Source organism: Uranotaenia lowii, chromosome 3 (genome assembly GCF_029784155.1).
Source record: "Uranotaenia lowii strain MFRU-FL chromosome 3, ASM2978415v1, whole genome shotgun sequence".
NCBI lineage: Eukaryota > Metazoa > Arthropoda > Insecta > Diptera > Culicidae > Uranotaenia > Uranotaenia lowii.
The window spans coordinates 202937498-202951255 of NC_073693.1; the positions used below are offsets into that span (position 1 = coordinate 202937498).

Sequence of the window (13758 nt, forward strand, 5' to 3'; positions counted from 1 at the left end):
ATGTATTTGAAATAAATTTGATTGATTGAATTGTGTTTTAACTTTATTTTCAACGATCTGTTAAAATAAACTGTTTTGAGCTAATAAACATGTTTTTTTTTACTTCAGTGTATCTCAAAGCTAAAAATGTTGAAAAAATATTTTCGCCAGATTGTAAAGAAAGCATCTTTTGCGACAGAGAAGGAAACCATCAAGTTACAAAGAGCTTCTCAACGAGAACCGAATTGAGAGAAAAATCTAAAAAAAAACTGAGTAAAATACGTTGTATACCGTCATCTATGGCATCTAGCAACACTTTCAAACTTCAATGGCTTCTGAAAACCTAATGTCCACAGATAATCCTACCGTTTGTACATCAAAAGTTTTAAGGGGGACATAAAATTAACGTAGTCAGAAAAATAATTGGTTCCAACAGTTATTTTTAAATTTGCAAAACATGCGATTTTCACCCTACTAAGAAAAAGGGTAAGTTGCAAAAGCCTTTGTTTTTTAATGAAAAATAAAAAAAAAGTTTGAATAGTTATAGTTTTTGACATATTTGTGATGTCGTTACGCATAAAGCACGATCTGCAGTTATTTTTGATTTTGTTAGAATTAAAGCTTATATTTTTTTCTGTCATAGATTTTTTTAAAAAGAATGTATAAGGGTGCTGTATACATTAAGGGGGAAAAAATACTACAAAAAATTTTACTTCATATTCTAGCATATGGAAACAAGATTTAAACTGTGAATCATTGATTTGCATGTCGATGCATTTTAGCCCAGACTAGTAATGGAATTTTAAAAATATTTTTTTTAATAAATTAAATGATTGACCGGAACATATTTATACACAAACAGTGTTGATCTTATATATTAAAATGGAGGCGTTTTCTTTGTAACAACATCACGTTTAAATGGTCGGTCAGAATGAAGTGAAATTTGGTATTCGAGGGTTTTTGGGGTCAGAGATGGTTTGTATAATAGTTTCAAGAATCTCACTTTTTATGGAAGGTGGTCCCAATACAAATTCAACTTTATTTGTTACGATTTCCATAAGAATCGATTCGCGAGCACGATGAAGATAAGGACGTGTAGATGATTTCAAACATTTATTACGATTACATAAGAAGGTAAAACGAAGTTTACCGGGTCAGCTAGTATAGGATAATAAAATTCGTATAACGTTTGTAGGTAATATCATTAAGCCAATCCGTTACATTGTGTAAAGTTTTTTTCGGCGTCAAAAATGTAAAAATTTCGATTTTTCAAATCTTCTATGAGAATCAAAAACTTCCAAAAACTATCTCACGTTGTGAGACACTATGGCATCATCATTTTGTTATCATTAAATGATAATTTTATTACATTATATTAAAATAAAGGTTAAATATGTGTTGTGGTACACAAATGCTGCATCGAACCCTGCTGTCGCATGATGCTCTGTTTGACTGTACTTATTTGTATCCATTACAATGAATTTTCTACTTTTCGAAATATAATAAATGTATCCATTGGAAAAGTCAGAGTTCGAATTTTAATAAGCTCAACATTCATTACTTCCTTCAAAACCAGCGTTAAGGAATATTGTGTAGAATTCAAATAGTCCTCATTTCTCTATTCATATTTCAAAAACGTTGTAAAATTTATAAAAAGGTGAGTTTTGAAATTTTTCTCATTAAAGTATTAAAAAAAACAAACCCATATGCAAAATCAGGAAATAGTGTAATATTGGGTACGCTGATACATTTTTCATCATATGTTAACATTAGGAACACCCAAATGTTAACATTAGGAACAATTAGTGCCAATTTTGGAACATCGACACACTTTATAAAACATGATATTTTTCGAAAATTAAGGCTTGAAATGATCATTTCAAACAAAAACAGAGTTCATAAAAAAAATTTGGAACTAAGTTACCAAAAAAATGTACATCTAAGTATTAAAGATTCGGCGTAATATTATCATATCTAAAAACCTCTGACAAAATATAGCGAAATTAGGCTCACTTACCCTACTTATCTTTTAGAAAATCGGACATCTAAACAACTTTATTGAGGATAAGTAATATTCTTCAAGAAACCAATTCCAGCCTCAATTTTATTTTGTGATTTCCGTTCTTCAAAATGCTCAAATCCCCTTTCAAAAGGGTTTTGATAAATTATACAAGGCCACATAACATAACACATTTGACATAACTTTAAAATATTGAAAAAAAAATCAAATGAATGGTTTTTTCAGCTTTCCCCAAAACTGCAGGAAATTTTGACTTCAGCGAAAAAAGTTACAGAAATTATCTGTTTTTATAGTTTTCCCAGTTCTGTTAAAAAGCTTGAGCTTAGCTTGTTTGACAACTCACGTCCACCTGAATCATTGAATCTGAAATGCACCTAAGACAAATTTTACAATATTATTATCATAGAAAAACTTCATGCTCCTTTTCATAATCAGTTCATAAAATCATTATTACAAATAATATAAATGCATTTCGAAGCAGACGTGGCTCAGTGAAAATAAGTACACATCGCCAATGGTTGCCACTCCGTGATTGACCGAGGCCATCAATTTTGTACAAAGGTCAAAAGAATGGTACTTGGGATTAGTAGGTCATTTTCATTGTACAAAACTCTCTCTTCGAACATCAATAACGGCGCCGGCCACGTCCTAGTAGTCAAAAGATAGTTAGAAAGTTAGATAGGTAGAAAAGGGGATGAAAGATATAACTTTGCGCTTTAGTACCGAGGTCACCTCTGCATTCTAGCAAACAATTTGGTTTTGGAGTGTGGGTGACAGAATATAATCAGGACCTTCCATGTACCCATGACCCACCATGTATATCCCGCATGTGATCTTTCTCGCTATTGATCTCTCTTGTTTCTCTAACCCCACCCATCGACTCGGGATTTAGCCGAGCGAGCACATGGTCGATTGCTTCGGGTTTGCCGCAACTTACGGTCAGATGAAGAAACAATCAGTGCTGCTCAAGGTTCCGAGCAAACCAGTTACACAGGGAGGTGTTGCTCTGTTGAAATCATTACTAATGTTATGAAATCGCTTTGGTACATCTTTGTACCTGAAAAAAATCACATTTTCGTAGGTGATGGAAAGAATTAAAGAAACATAAGCTATCAAAGAACGAAAGAACAAAAGCCGTAAATATCATGAATTTTTGGTGGTTTGTTTACTTAGTGGTGAAAATTTCATCAAGATTTAAGCAGTCAGTCAAAAGTTATCGACGATATAACGCAAAAGGCGAGACAAAATTCTGCACACTCACGTAGAGAAACCGACGTGGTCAGGGGTAAAGATCGCGAAATTCCTGAAATATCCAAAATCTACTGTAAATTCGGTGCTGCAACGTTACCTGGAGACCCTTACGGTGGATCGAGCAAAACAAACCAGGCGTAAAAGTGGAACATATGACCGGAAGCTGCGAGCAAAAGTAATTCGATCAGTTCACAATAATCCTGGAATCTCCTTGCGTGATTTGGCGAAAAAGTTCAAGACGAACAACATTACAGCTCGACGAATTTGTTTGCGAGAAGGCTTGCGGTCGTATCATGCAAGCAAACACCCCAACAGGACGCTGAAACAAAACCTGGTTGCCAAAACCAGGGCAGAAAAGTTGTACGAGAAAGTGATGACCAAGTACAATGGATGCATTTTGATGGACAACTTACGTCAAAATGGATTTTGGACAAATACCCGGTAACAAATTTTACCTTGCGAAGCGTAAAGGGAATGTTGTGGGTAGATTCAAGTTTGTTTTTGCAGATAAATTTGCTCGTAAGTTGATGATTGGCTGGTAAACGGTGGATAATGTGCAGCACGAGACCCCATAGTGGTCATATCACCTCTTATTCACAACTCCTATCTCTACCTCCCCGCGGTGCCGGCTGGGGTGCGAGTAACCTAAGCGGAGATTGGGTACCCAACCCCGGTGGATGCTTTGGTCGCATGCAGACTGAGAAGGTGGCCGCACGCGTCTGTTCCCCAGGTCAGGGGCGGCGTGCAACAACAACCGAGCGTCTGTTCTCCAGGTCAGGGGCGGCTCAAACAGCGTCTGTCTTGCAGCAAGCGGCTGAATTTATGAAATGCGGCTCCCGCCAGCTAAGTCCAAGATGGCAGCCCCATCGCGGGATAGGGACTTTAGGCTAACAACCTACTGCTCCTGATACCTTGTATTGTTACAGAAACTGAGAGAAGAAATAACCGAATTGGAACTTTGGCAACGACTTTTAGCATGAAAACACGGACTAGAATTGGAACTTGGAATGTTTTGACCCTTGCCCAGCCAGGAAAGCTGGCTCAACTTGCTAGAGAAGCTAGCCGCCTCAAGCTAGAGATATTGGGACTGAGCGAAGTCCGTTGGCCTAACACTGGAGAACACAAGACACAGTCCGGGCAAGTACTGCTTTACTCTGGCATACGAGGAGAACATGCTACTCGGGAACGAGGAGTTGGTTTCCTGTTAAGCCCGCAGGCCCATGCGGCCCTCATAAGATGGGAACCGATAAACGAAAGAATAATCGTAGCCAGATTCAGAACACGGGTTAGAAACCTTACAATGGTCCAGTGTTATGCGCCAACTGACGTTGCCGATTTGCAGGAGAAAGAGCAGTTTTACAGTCAATTGAACAGCGTGGTTGAGAGAATTCCGAAGGGTGACATACAAATCCACTTAGGCGACTTCAACGCAAAGATTGGCTCCGATAATCAGGACTTTGAGCGCATCATGGGGCGCCATAGTCTAGGACAGATGAGCGAAAACGGAGAGCTGTTTGTAGAATTTTGTGGCAACAACAACATGGTGATCGGTGGATCGCTCTTCCCCCATCGACCAGCACATAAGGTCACTTGGGTATCCCGAGATGGCCGAACAGAAAATCATATTGACCACATCTGCATCAGTCGAAAATGGAGAAGGATCCTTCTTGATGTCCGCAACAAACGAAGCGCAGACATTGCATCCGACCATCACCTCGTCCTTGGCGAGATACGACTGAGGGTTGCGCGTGTCCAACGGCGCGAGGAGAAAGTCGGGTGTCGATACGACGTCCGCCGGTTGGAGAATCCAGAGGTGAATAGGGCATACGTTGAACAGCTAGAATCCCGAGCCTCGGAACTGCCGACAGACGGAACAGTCGAAGAACAGTGGTGTGGAATCAAGAATGCCTTTATCACGACGAACCATGGTACTCTCGGTAAAGTTTGTGGAAGACGAAGTGAATGGATGTCGGATGAAACCTGGAGGATGATCGATGATCGGAGAAAGGCGAAAGTTGGAATTGAGCAGGCATGTACCGGGTCAGCCAAAGCAGCCGCCCGCTTACGATATGCGGAGCTGGAAAAGGCAGTTAAACGAGCTTGTAGACGAGACAAGAGAGCCTGGACAAACTCCCTAGCCGAAGAGGGAGAAAGAGCCGCCGCCACTGGAGATATCCGATTATTATATGATATTTCTCGCCGCCTTAGTGGTGCAAGGACTAATGCAAGAATGCCGCTGAAAAACCGAGCAGGTCAGCTGCTGACAGATCGAACAGATCAGCTCAAGCGTTGGACTGAGCATTTTGATCAACTTTTCCGAGTTACAAATTGCAATGGCCAACAGAACCCGCAGCTCGAGGCGCCCACAGTAAGTCGCATTAATGGCGTCAACTCGGAAGCGCCCACGTTGGCTGAAATAGAAGCGGCAATCAAGGACATGAAATCCAACAAAGCGCCTGGAATCGATTGCATTCCTGCTGAAATGCTCAAAGCCGACCCTGCCTTGTCAGCACAAATGTTGCACCGTCTTTTCGCTGACATTTGGGATACTGCAACATTCCCGGCCGACTGGATGCAGGGTATCCTCGTAAAGGTCCCAAAGAAAGGAGACCTAACAGAGTGCGGTAACTGGCGTGGCATAACTTTGATCTGTACAACCCTTAAAGTACTCTGCAAAGTGATCCTGAACAGGATCCAGGAGAAAATCGACGCTACACTCCGACGGCAACAAGCTGGATTCCGATCCGGACGATCATGTGTGGACCACATCACAACGCTACGAATAGTACTGGAACAAATCAACGAATTCCAGGACTCTCTTCTGCTGGTGTTCGTTGATTTCGAAAAAGCATTCGACCGACTGAACCACGAAAACATCTGGGCTGCTCTTAGACGACGAGGGGTCCCAGAGAAACTAGTCCATCTCATCGAAGCACAGTACGAGGCATTTTCGTGCAAGGTCTTGCACGACGGTGTCTTGTCCGAACCAATCCCGGTAACTGCTGGAGTGAGACAAGGATGTATTTTGTCACCGCTGCTTTTTCTCATCGTAATGGATGAGATCTTGACTGGATCGATTGACTGTAGACCAAACCGAGGATTGCCGTGGAATCCTTCAACCATGGAGCAACTGAACGACCTTGACCTGGCAGACGATATTGTTTTGCTCGCCCAAACACAACAAGACATGCAGAGCAAACTCGACGACCTCACCGAAAGCTCCAAGGCAGCAGGTCTCAAAATCAATGTCGGAAAGACCAAGTCGATGGAAATCAATACAGAAAATCGTTCCAATTTCGTGGTAGCTGGACAACAGGTTGAGACAGTGGAGTGCTTCCAGTATCTTGGTAGCCAGATTACGCCTGATGGTGGTACCAAGAAGGACATCGAAACCCGGATCAGAAAAGCCCGATTTGCGTTTGCGAGTCTCCAAAACATCTGGCGGTCACGCCAGATCTCTCTACGAACTAAGATCCGAATCTTCAACTCAAACGTCAAATCCGTATTGCTGTACGGGTGTGAAACTTGGTGCACATATGCGGTGACGACGCGAAAACTGCAAGTTTTTGTAAATCGCTGCCTGCGGAACATCATCCGCGCTTGGTGGCCTGGCAACTAGATCTCAAACGTTGAACTTCATCGCCGGTGTCATCAAAAGGCGCTAGAAATCGAGATTCGGGAACGTAAGTGGAGACGGATTGGGCACACGCTGCGAAGAGATGAAAACGAGATTTGCAGAGAGGCGCTTGACTGGAATCCAGATGGGCATCGAAGAAGAGGCAGGCCCAAAAGCTCGTGGCGGCGAAGTCTAGCCGCTGAAATCCGCACAGTTGACGAGAACCTTGGCTGGCAGCAAGTGAAGACGCTGGCTCCGGATCGCCAGCAGTGGAGATCTTTTATCTCAGCCCTATGCGCCGGTCAATCGGCGCTGGACCCTTAGGTAGGTAGGTAGGTAAGTTGATGATTTGGCAAGGGATCTGTAGTTGTGGGAAGAAGACTAAGATTTTCATCACAGGGAACGCAATGAATGGAAATGTTTACAAAGAAGAACGTCTCCAGAAGAGGGTTTTGCCATTCATTCGGTCCCACAAAGGTCCGGTGAAGTTCTGGCCAGACCTGGTAAGCTGCCACTACAACCGGGATGTCCTCAAGTGGTATAAAGAGAACAAGATCGATTTTATTGAAAAAAGTATCAATCCACCAAACTGTCCGGATTTTCGTCCCATCGAGAAATATTGGGCAATAGTTAAGGGCAAACTGAAGGAATGTGGCAGAACCATGAAAAAACCCGCTCAAATGGAAAAGTGGTGGAACAAGATGGCGAATGAGGTTACCAGCAGTACTGTGCAGAAAATGATGGTATCAATAAAAACTTCAAAAAATCATCCGAAAGCTGATGAATGATTCTTATGTATTTTTTTCCCTTAAAGTGCAATAAAAACCCTACAAAATGACATTTTTACTTTTGTTGTACGTTATTTCTTTGCGGAGGAATGATCTATTTTATCCGACCAGATTCTATGTGAAACAGGCTTTATTTATTTGATTTAGCAAATAATCTGAATATACCCGGGTAAAATCTGAAAAATTTCAAATGAAATCTTGACATCCCAGTTAGATTTTATTTTTACTCGAATTTTATAGGATTTATTGGCAAGCCTGGATATATGAAAACAATCTGCCATAAACGATAATCAAAGTATCAAGCACGAAATATACACGGATACACCATAAGTTTTTGGTGATTTTGTAGTTTTTTCAACATTACTTTCGGATAATTTATAAATTATCCAACATCAGTTGAAAAATTTGACAAGTCGGTTAGAGTATAAAATTTGAAAAATAATTATTCGGCCCATTCGGCCTATTCGGCCGAATACTTGGCTCGGTAAGCCGAATATTCGGCTTAACGGTTTTTTGGCGATATTCGGCGCCGAATATTCGGCCGATCGAATATTCGGTACATCTCTAATCTTTTAGGCTGCTGCTCGGCTGCTATTTATCCTGCCGCTCTGGGTCCCTCGGTTGAGTTGCTCCTTATGACCAAGTCTTAATTTTGGTTTGAGTTAACACCGCTAGATAATAGGAGGACCAAAAAATAGCGTGATCCGAAATCAAACCCTTGGAGGCTGAAATTGTATTAGTCAAGGATTTAAGAAAAACTAAATTCAATAGAAATCGACCGATGATGTGAACGGTTATTGAAGTGTTAGTAGTTTTTCTGGTACAGTTTTGATGAACATACTGTGTTAACACGAAACGTTTAAAATGAATGATAAAGGGTGATACGGTCAAAATTTTGTCAAGGGAAAACGCGCATAAATTGGTAAAATCGTTTATTAAAAAAATCAAATTAAATTTCTTTTTCAAGTTTAATTAGTGTAAAATTCAGAAAAAATATTCAGTTAGGCTTCCGCTTTTCCAAATCCGAATTGCCGGGCCTTAAGCTTAACTCCTGCCATCAGATTTTGTACAGCCACCTTGTCCACCTTCTTCGCCACAGAAAGTCAGTTTGCCTTAAACTGCTGCTCGTTCTTAGCAGTTTTTTTGGTCTTCTTTATGTTCCGCTTGACAATAGCCCAGTATTTCTCAATTGGGCGGAGCTCTAACGTGTTGGGAGGGTTCTTGTCCTTGGGAACCACCTGCACGTTGTTGGCGGCGTACCACTCCATGGCCTTTTTACCGTATTGGCAAGATGCCAAATCCGGCCAAAACAGTACGGAACAACCTTGTTTCTTCAGGGAAGGCAGCAGACGTTTATTCAAACACTCTTTCACGTAAATTTCTTGGTTGACAGTCCCGGAAGCTATGAAAATGCTGCTTTTAAAGCCACAGGTACAGATGGCTTGCCAAACCAGATATTTCTCCGCGAACTTTGACAGTTTCATGTGCTTGAAAATATCTGCAACCTTTCCCCTTTTTTTTGCCGTATAAAACTCCTGTCCCGGAAGCTGCTTGTAGTCGGCTTTGACGTAGGTTTCGTCGTCCATTACCACGCAGTCAAACTTCGTCAGCATCGTCGTGTACAGCCTCCGAGATCGCGCTTTGGCCGTCGTATATTGTTTATCATCGCGATTTGGAGTCACTACCTTCTTGTAAGTCGATAGTCCGGCTCGTTTTTTGGCTCGCTGCACGGTTGTAGACGATACACCCAGCTTATTTGCGGCATCTCGGAAGAGAGGTTAGGGTTTCGCTTGAAACTACCGGTAACTCTCTTTGTCGTCTCAGCGGCTTCCGGTTTTCGATTTCCTCCCGATCCAGACTTCCTGGCTGTCGACAAATGTTCCCCAAAAACTTAAATTAAATTTCTAACGGTTGATTTGGCAACTTTTAGCGATTTTGCCAGCTTTGCGTGCGAGTAGCTCGGATGTTCGCGATGCGCGAGCAAGATTTTGATACGCTACTCTTCTTCCTTGGACGGCATTTTGACAACTGAAGAGTGAATTCCAAAATCAAAATGGGAGCAACATTCCACATACACACACACCTTCAAAATGAGGGGTGTTCAGGGTTTTTTAAATGCAAAATTGAAAGAAATACGTCAAGTTGATATTGACCAAATTTTGACCGTATCACCCTTTACATGGGAATCAATCCATTTTGAAATTGGGATTGGGTTGATATTCATGGGGTAGGGATAGGCTTATTAACGGCATGTTATTCAAACATCCGGGAAAATTGTGCCAAGCCACTATAAGTCATCTGAATGCGTCGTTATTTGTATTGACTGAATTTTTTCTGCAAAATAAGCACAAACAAGACTTTAAAGTTTTCATTAAAAAAAAAGTATAAAATAATAATGTTTTGTGCTTTAAGAACATTTCTTAACAAAAGCAAACTTTATCAAATTTTTTAAACTTATATTTTGTACAATTCAATGTGAGAAAAGTATTTTTTTTTAATTGGTTGTCATCTAGGAAATAAATTGAGGTTAAATAAACCATGCAGAAAAAAAAGGAAAGAACACAATAATTATATGATAATTCATGTCGTATTAAAAGTGTCTCGGTACTTTCCTGTTTGAAATTTCACCCCCTTTATTTTTCGTACCACAAGCTCTAAGAAACGGCAGAAATTCAATCAGCTGGAGTCTTGTTCACTTTTTGCTTCAGATATTCTTCGTTATCAACCAGCCAACAGTTCTCCAAAAGCAAAGATTATAAACAAGAATCTCCAAAATCACTTGCTGCTGGTAGGTTTGGCCAAAAGTCTCCGCCATGTATATCTTCGCTTGCAGGATCCGGAACTAGCCTCGTTCTGCTGCTGCTGCTGCTTATTTGAATATCTTAATAAAGTTACCCGGCTTTGGACGAAAACAGAAACATGGCACAGTGCTAAGAAGGAAATGTATCTTTCACATAGCTCAAGTGGATTGCTCGAATTTCCATGGATGATGGTGTGCTGCTATTTTTCGCTGGTTTGGTTTCATTTTTCTGGTGATGGTTATAATTTAAGGCGGACCGTATTTTCACTCCCACTCTCCAACTGCCAGGAAAACCGACCGTCCTCTGCGATTGAATTTCTTCCCCCCAATCCAAGCCCACCCCCGGTTTGTTGTGTTGTATGACCAAGAGATGGAAAAGTCTTGCCCAACCCAAACCATGTCTCGGAGCAGAGGGAAAGAATTTTCCGCACAATTTGAATAAATTTGTATTAGACTAGGATTTCCGTTTGCCACGCTTCTATCACTCTAGGCCTGACATCGGATTTCTTATATTTCTTGTGGCCGCAAAATTCTGCACTCAGTAGTATCCATCTATCCTTGAAGGAGATATCCATCTTTGTTACCTTGTTTTGGGGAACCACGAGGCATCACTCCCTAACAAGCTAGAGGTAGTGGCAAATTTTCAGGATGAATTCATAAGATTGCAGCGAACAAATTCTCCGGTGAGCAAAAGGAAGAAAAAAAAACAGAACACATATCCAAATGGATGAAATTTGGTTACGTTACCTGCAAATCAGAAGCTGAAAGATATACCTACAACATCAACAGCAGCAAAAAAAAAGAAGAAAAAAAACAGAAATGATGAGTTATTACATTTGCATAGAAAATGTTGAATATGTAGAGTAAATTATGAGATTTGCCCTTGTGTATAGAGCAGACAACAACAATTCCACAGAAAACCCCAATTAGTGTCGGATGGGAGAAAAATTTTCATGCTCAACATACTTTTGATTTATATGAATGATACCCAGTGGCACGGAAGTTAGTTGGATTACAACATCGAGGTAATGCATAAGGTGGTATTCAAGTATCTTTTTTTCTTTTTACTATTTCTTTCATGCGAAAAAAAGTATTTTTAACATATCGTAATATTCCACGCATGAAACGATGATAATTTCGTGCGACTTATCCAGAACAAAGAACTCAATTCTAGTTAATACATATGTATTAAAGTATAGATCATCTTAAATCTGGACGCATTAAAACGGGTCTCTCTCAGAGCAATGTAAACAAAATAAAAATGTTTTGTACTCAAAATGTACATTTTTATTGCACTTCAAAGGAAAAATAATAGAAAAATTATTCCAATGTGGTTTTGATGAAATTTCGCTGACCTAAGCGGCCACTTTGTTTCACCATCTCTTCATCTCTGTTGCACCCCAAGTTGTCCTACCATTCTTCTTTATCTTCTGCCTGACAATTGCCCAATATTTTTCGAAAGGGCGGAATTGAGGGCAGGTGGGTAGGTTGATGTCCTTTTTGATAACTGTTCAAATAAGTCTGTACTGTTTGACTATCAAACAAAGAATGATTTTATTTCCTAATTTTCACACGACATAAATTTCCATGTTACTGCAATCAGACTGCTCACATTTCTCCCTTCTATCTCCAGAACACCAGGTAAGGCTCGAGACGGGAGGGCATCCGGACGGTTCGTTGGGGCCTGACCCGTTCAGGAACGCTTGAAGATTGGTCGTTTGCTTGATGAGTTTCTTCTGCATCTACGAACTCTTCACTGCGAGCAGGGCTTTGTGACTCTAAAGTGTCCTCGAAAACAACAGATGAAGAATCTGATGTACCCTCGGATTGTTGGACTGGATGTTCAACCGGTGTAGTGGAATCGCTGGATCTTGAGCTTCGGTAGTGCAATTCGATGTTGGAGCCACCGATTGAGATGATAGACCAAACATGTCCACCAAATATTTAGTGGAGAGCTTGGATTGGTGGTTTCTTGATGACCGTTGAGCCGAGGTTTCAATTGATTGACATGGGAGCGAATCAGCTTTCGCCGGCCATGCCAGGAATCCAGGAGCACGTTGTAGGTAACGCTGCCGACTGCCTCGATCACATGTCGAGGAACCCATTTCCAGCTGTTGGCTTCGTGAATTTTGGCGTAAACCTCGTCATCAACCTCGAAACGTCGGGAGGGAAGCGTGCCTTCACTGGGATGCGACTGCGGCTTGAGTAGTAAATCCAGTGTAGTGCGCATTTTCTTTCCAATCATCAGTTCTGCCGGAGATTTCCCTTTGAGAATGGGAGTGGAGCGGTAGGTTTGCAGAAAAGTTTGAAGAATTTCTGTAATGTTTCCACCCTTGCCTTCCTCGATTTTGAGCATGGAGCGCTTCATCGTTTCGACAAACCTTTCTGCTTGCCCGTTTGATTGAGGATGGTATGGTGCAGTTCGCAAGTGTTGGATACCATTGGATTTGCAGAGAGCAGCGAACTGTTTGGATGTGAATTGCTTTCCGTTGTCAGTTACGATTGTTTCTGGAACGCCAAACCTTGAGAACAGCTCGTTCAGGAACTCGATAACCGAAAACGTTGTGGGAAAACGGACCGCTTTGGTTTCGGGCCATTTTGAGTGGGCATCGAAGACAATCAAAAAATGTTGGTTGAAGAATGGACCAGCGAAATTGAGATGAATTCGTTCCCAGGAATGTTTGGTTGCTGGCCATGGCTGAGGTGATACCTTTGGTGGGGATTTGGAATGTATGGCACAGCTGCTGCAACGTATGATGTACTCTGTGATGCATTCATCGATTTTGGGCCAGAACACGTAGCTTCGGGCCACAGCTTTCATCCTTTCAATGCCAGGGTGCCCTCGGTGAAGTTGCTTGAGTATTCGTTGACGCAAACTGTTCGGAATCACCAGTCTGTCGGCCATCATCAGGCAGCCTTTCACAACTGCTAGCGATTTACGATTGGAATGAAACTGTTTGACCGTTTCATGCTGGATACTGCTGAGATCGGAAGGCCATCCTTTTTGGGGAACTCGGTAACTTACTGGAGGACAGGACATTTGCTTGTCACACGTTGGACCAATTTGAAGGAAACAGGTAAAGATTCGATGGCTTCATTCAAAAGAACCTCAACGTCTTCTTCGAGTTGGAGGGATGCGATTATGAAATCTTCATCTGGCTTGGCGTGGCAACTGATCAGACGGGATAGAATGTCTGCATATCCGAATTGATTGGTGGATACGTACTTACTTACTTACTTACTTAATGATCCCGCGCCGATCCTCCGGTGCATAGGGCCGTGGTAAAAGACCTCCACTGTTGAC

General features: G+C 41.5%; 1 protein-coding gene across 1 annotated transcript; it reads right to left on the reverse strand.

Moving 5' to 3' along the window:
- Positions 1 to 12297: 12297 nt before the first annotated feature.
- LOC129753012 (uncharacterized protein K02A2.6-like) lies at positions 12298 to 13494 on the reverse strand. Its single transcript, XM_055748805.1, has one exon. The coding sequence runs from the start codon at positions 13492 to 13494 to the stop codon at positions 12298 to 12300; it is 1197 nt and encodes a 398-aa protein (XP_055604780.1).
- Positions 13495 to 13758: the final 264 nt, after the last annotated feature.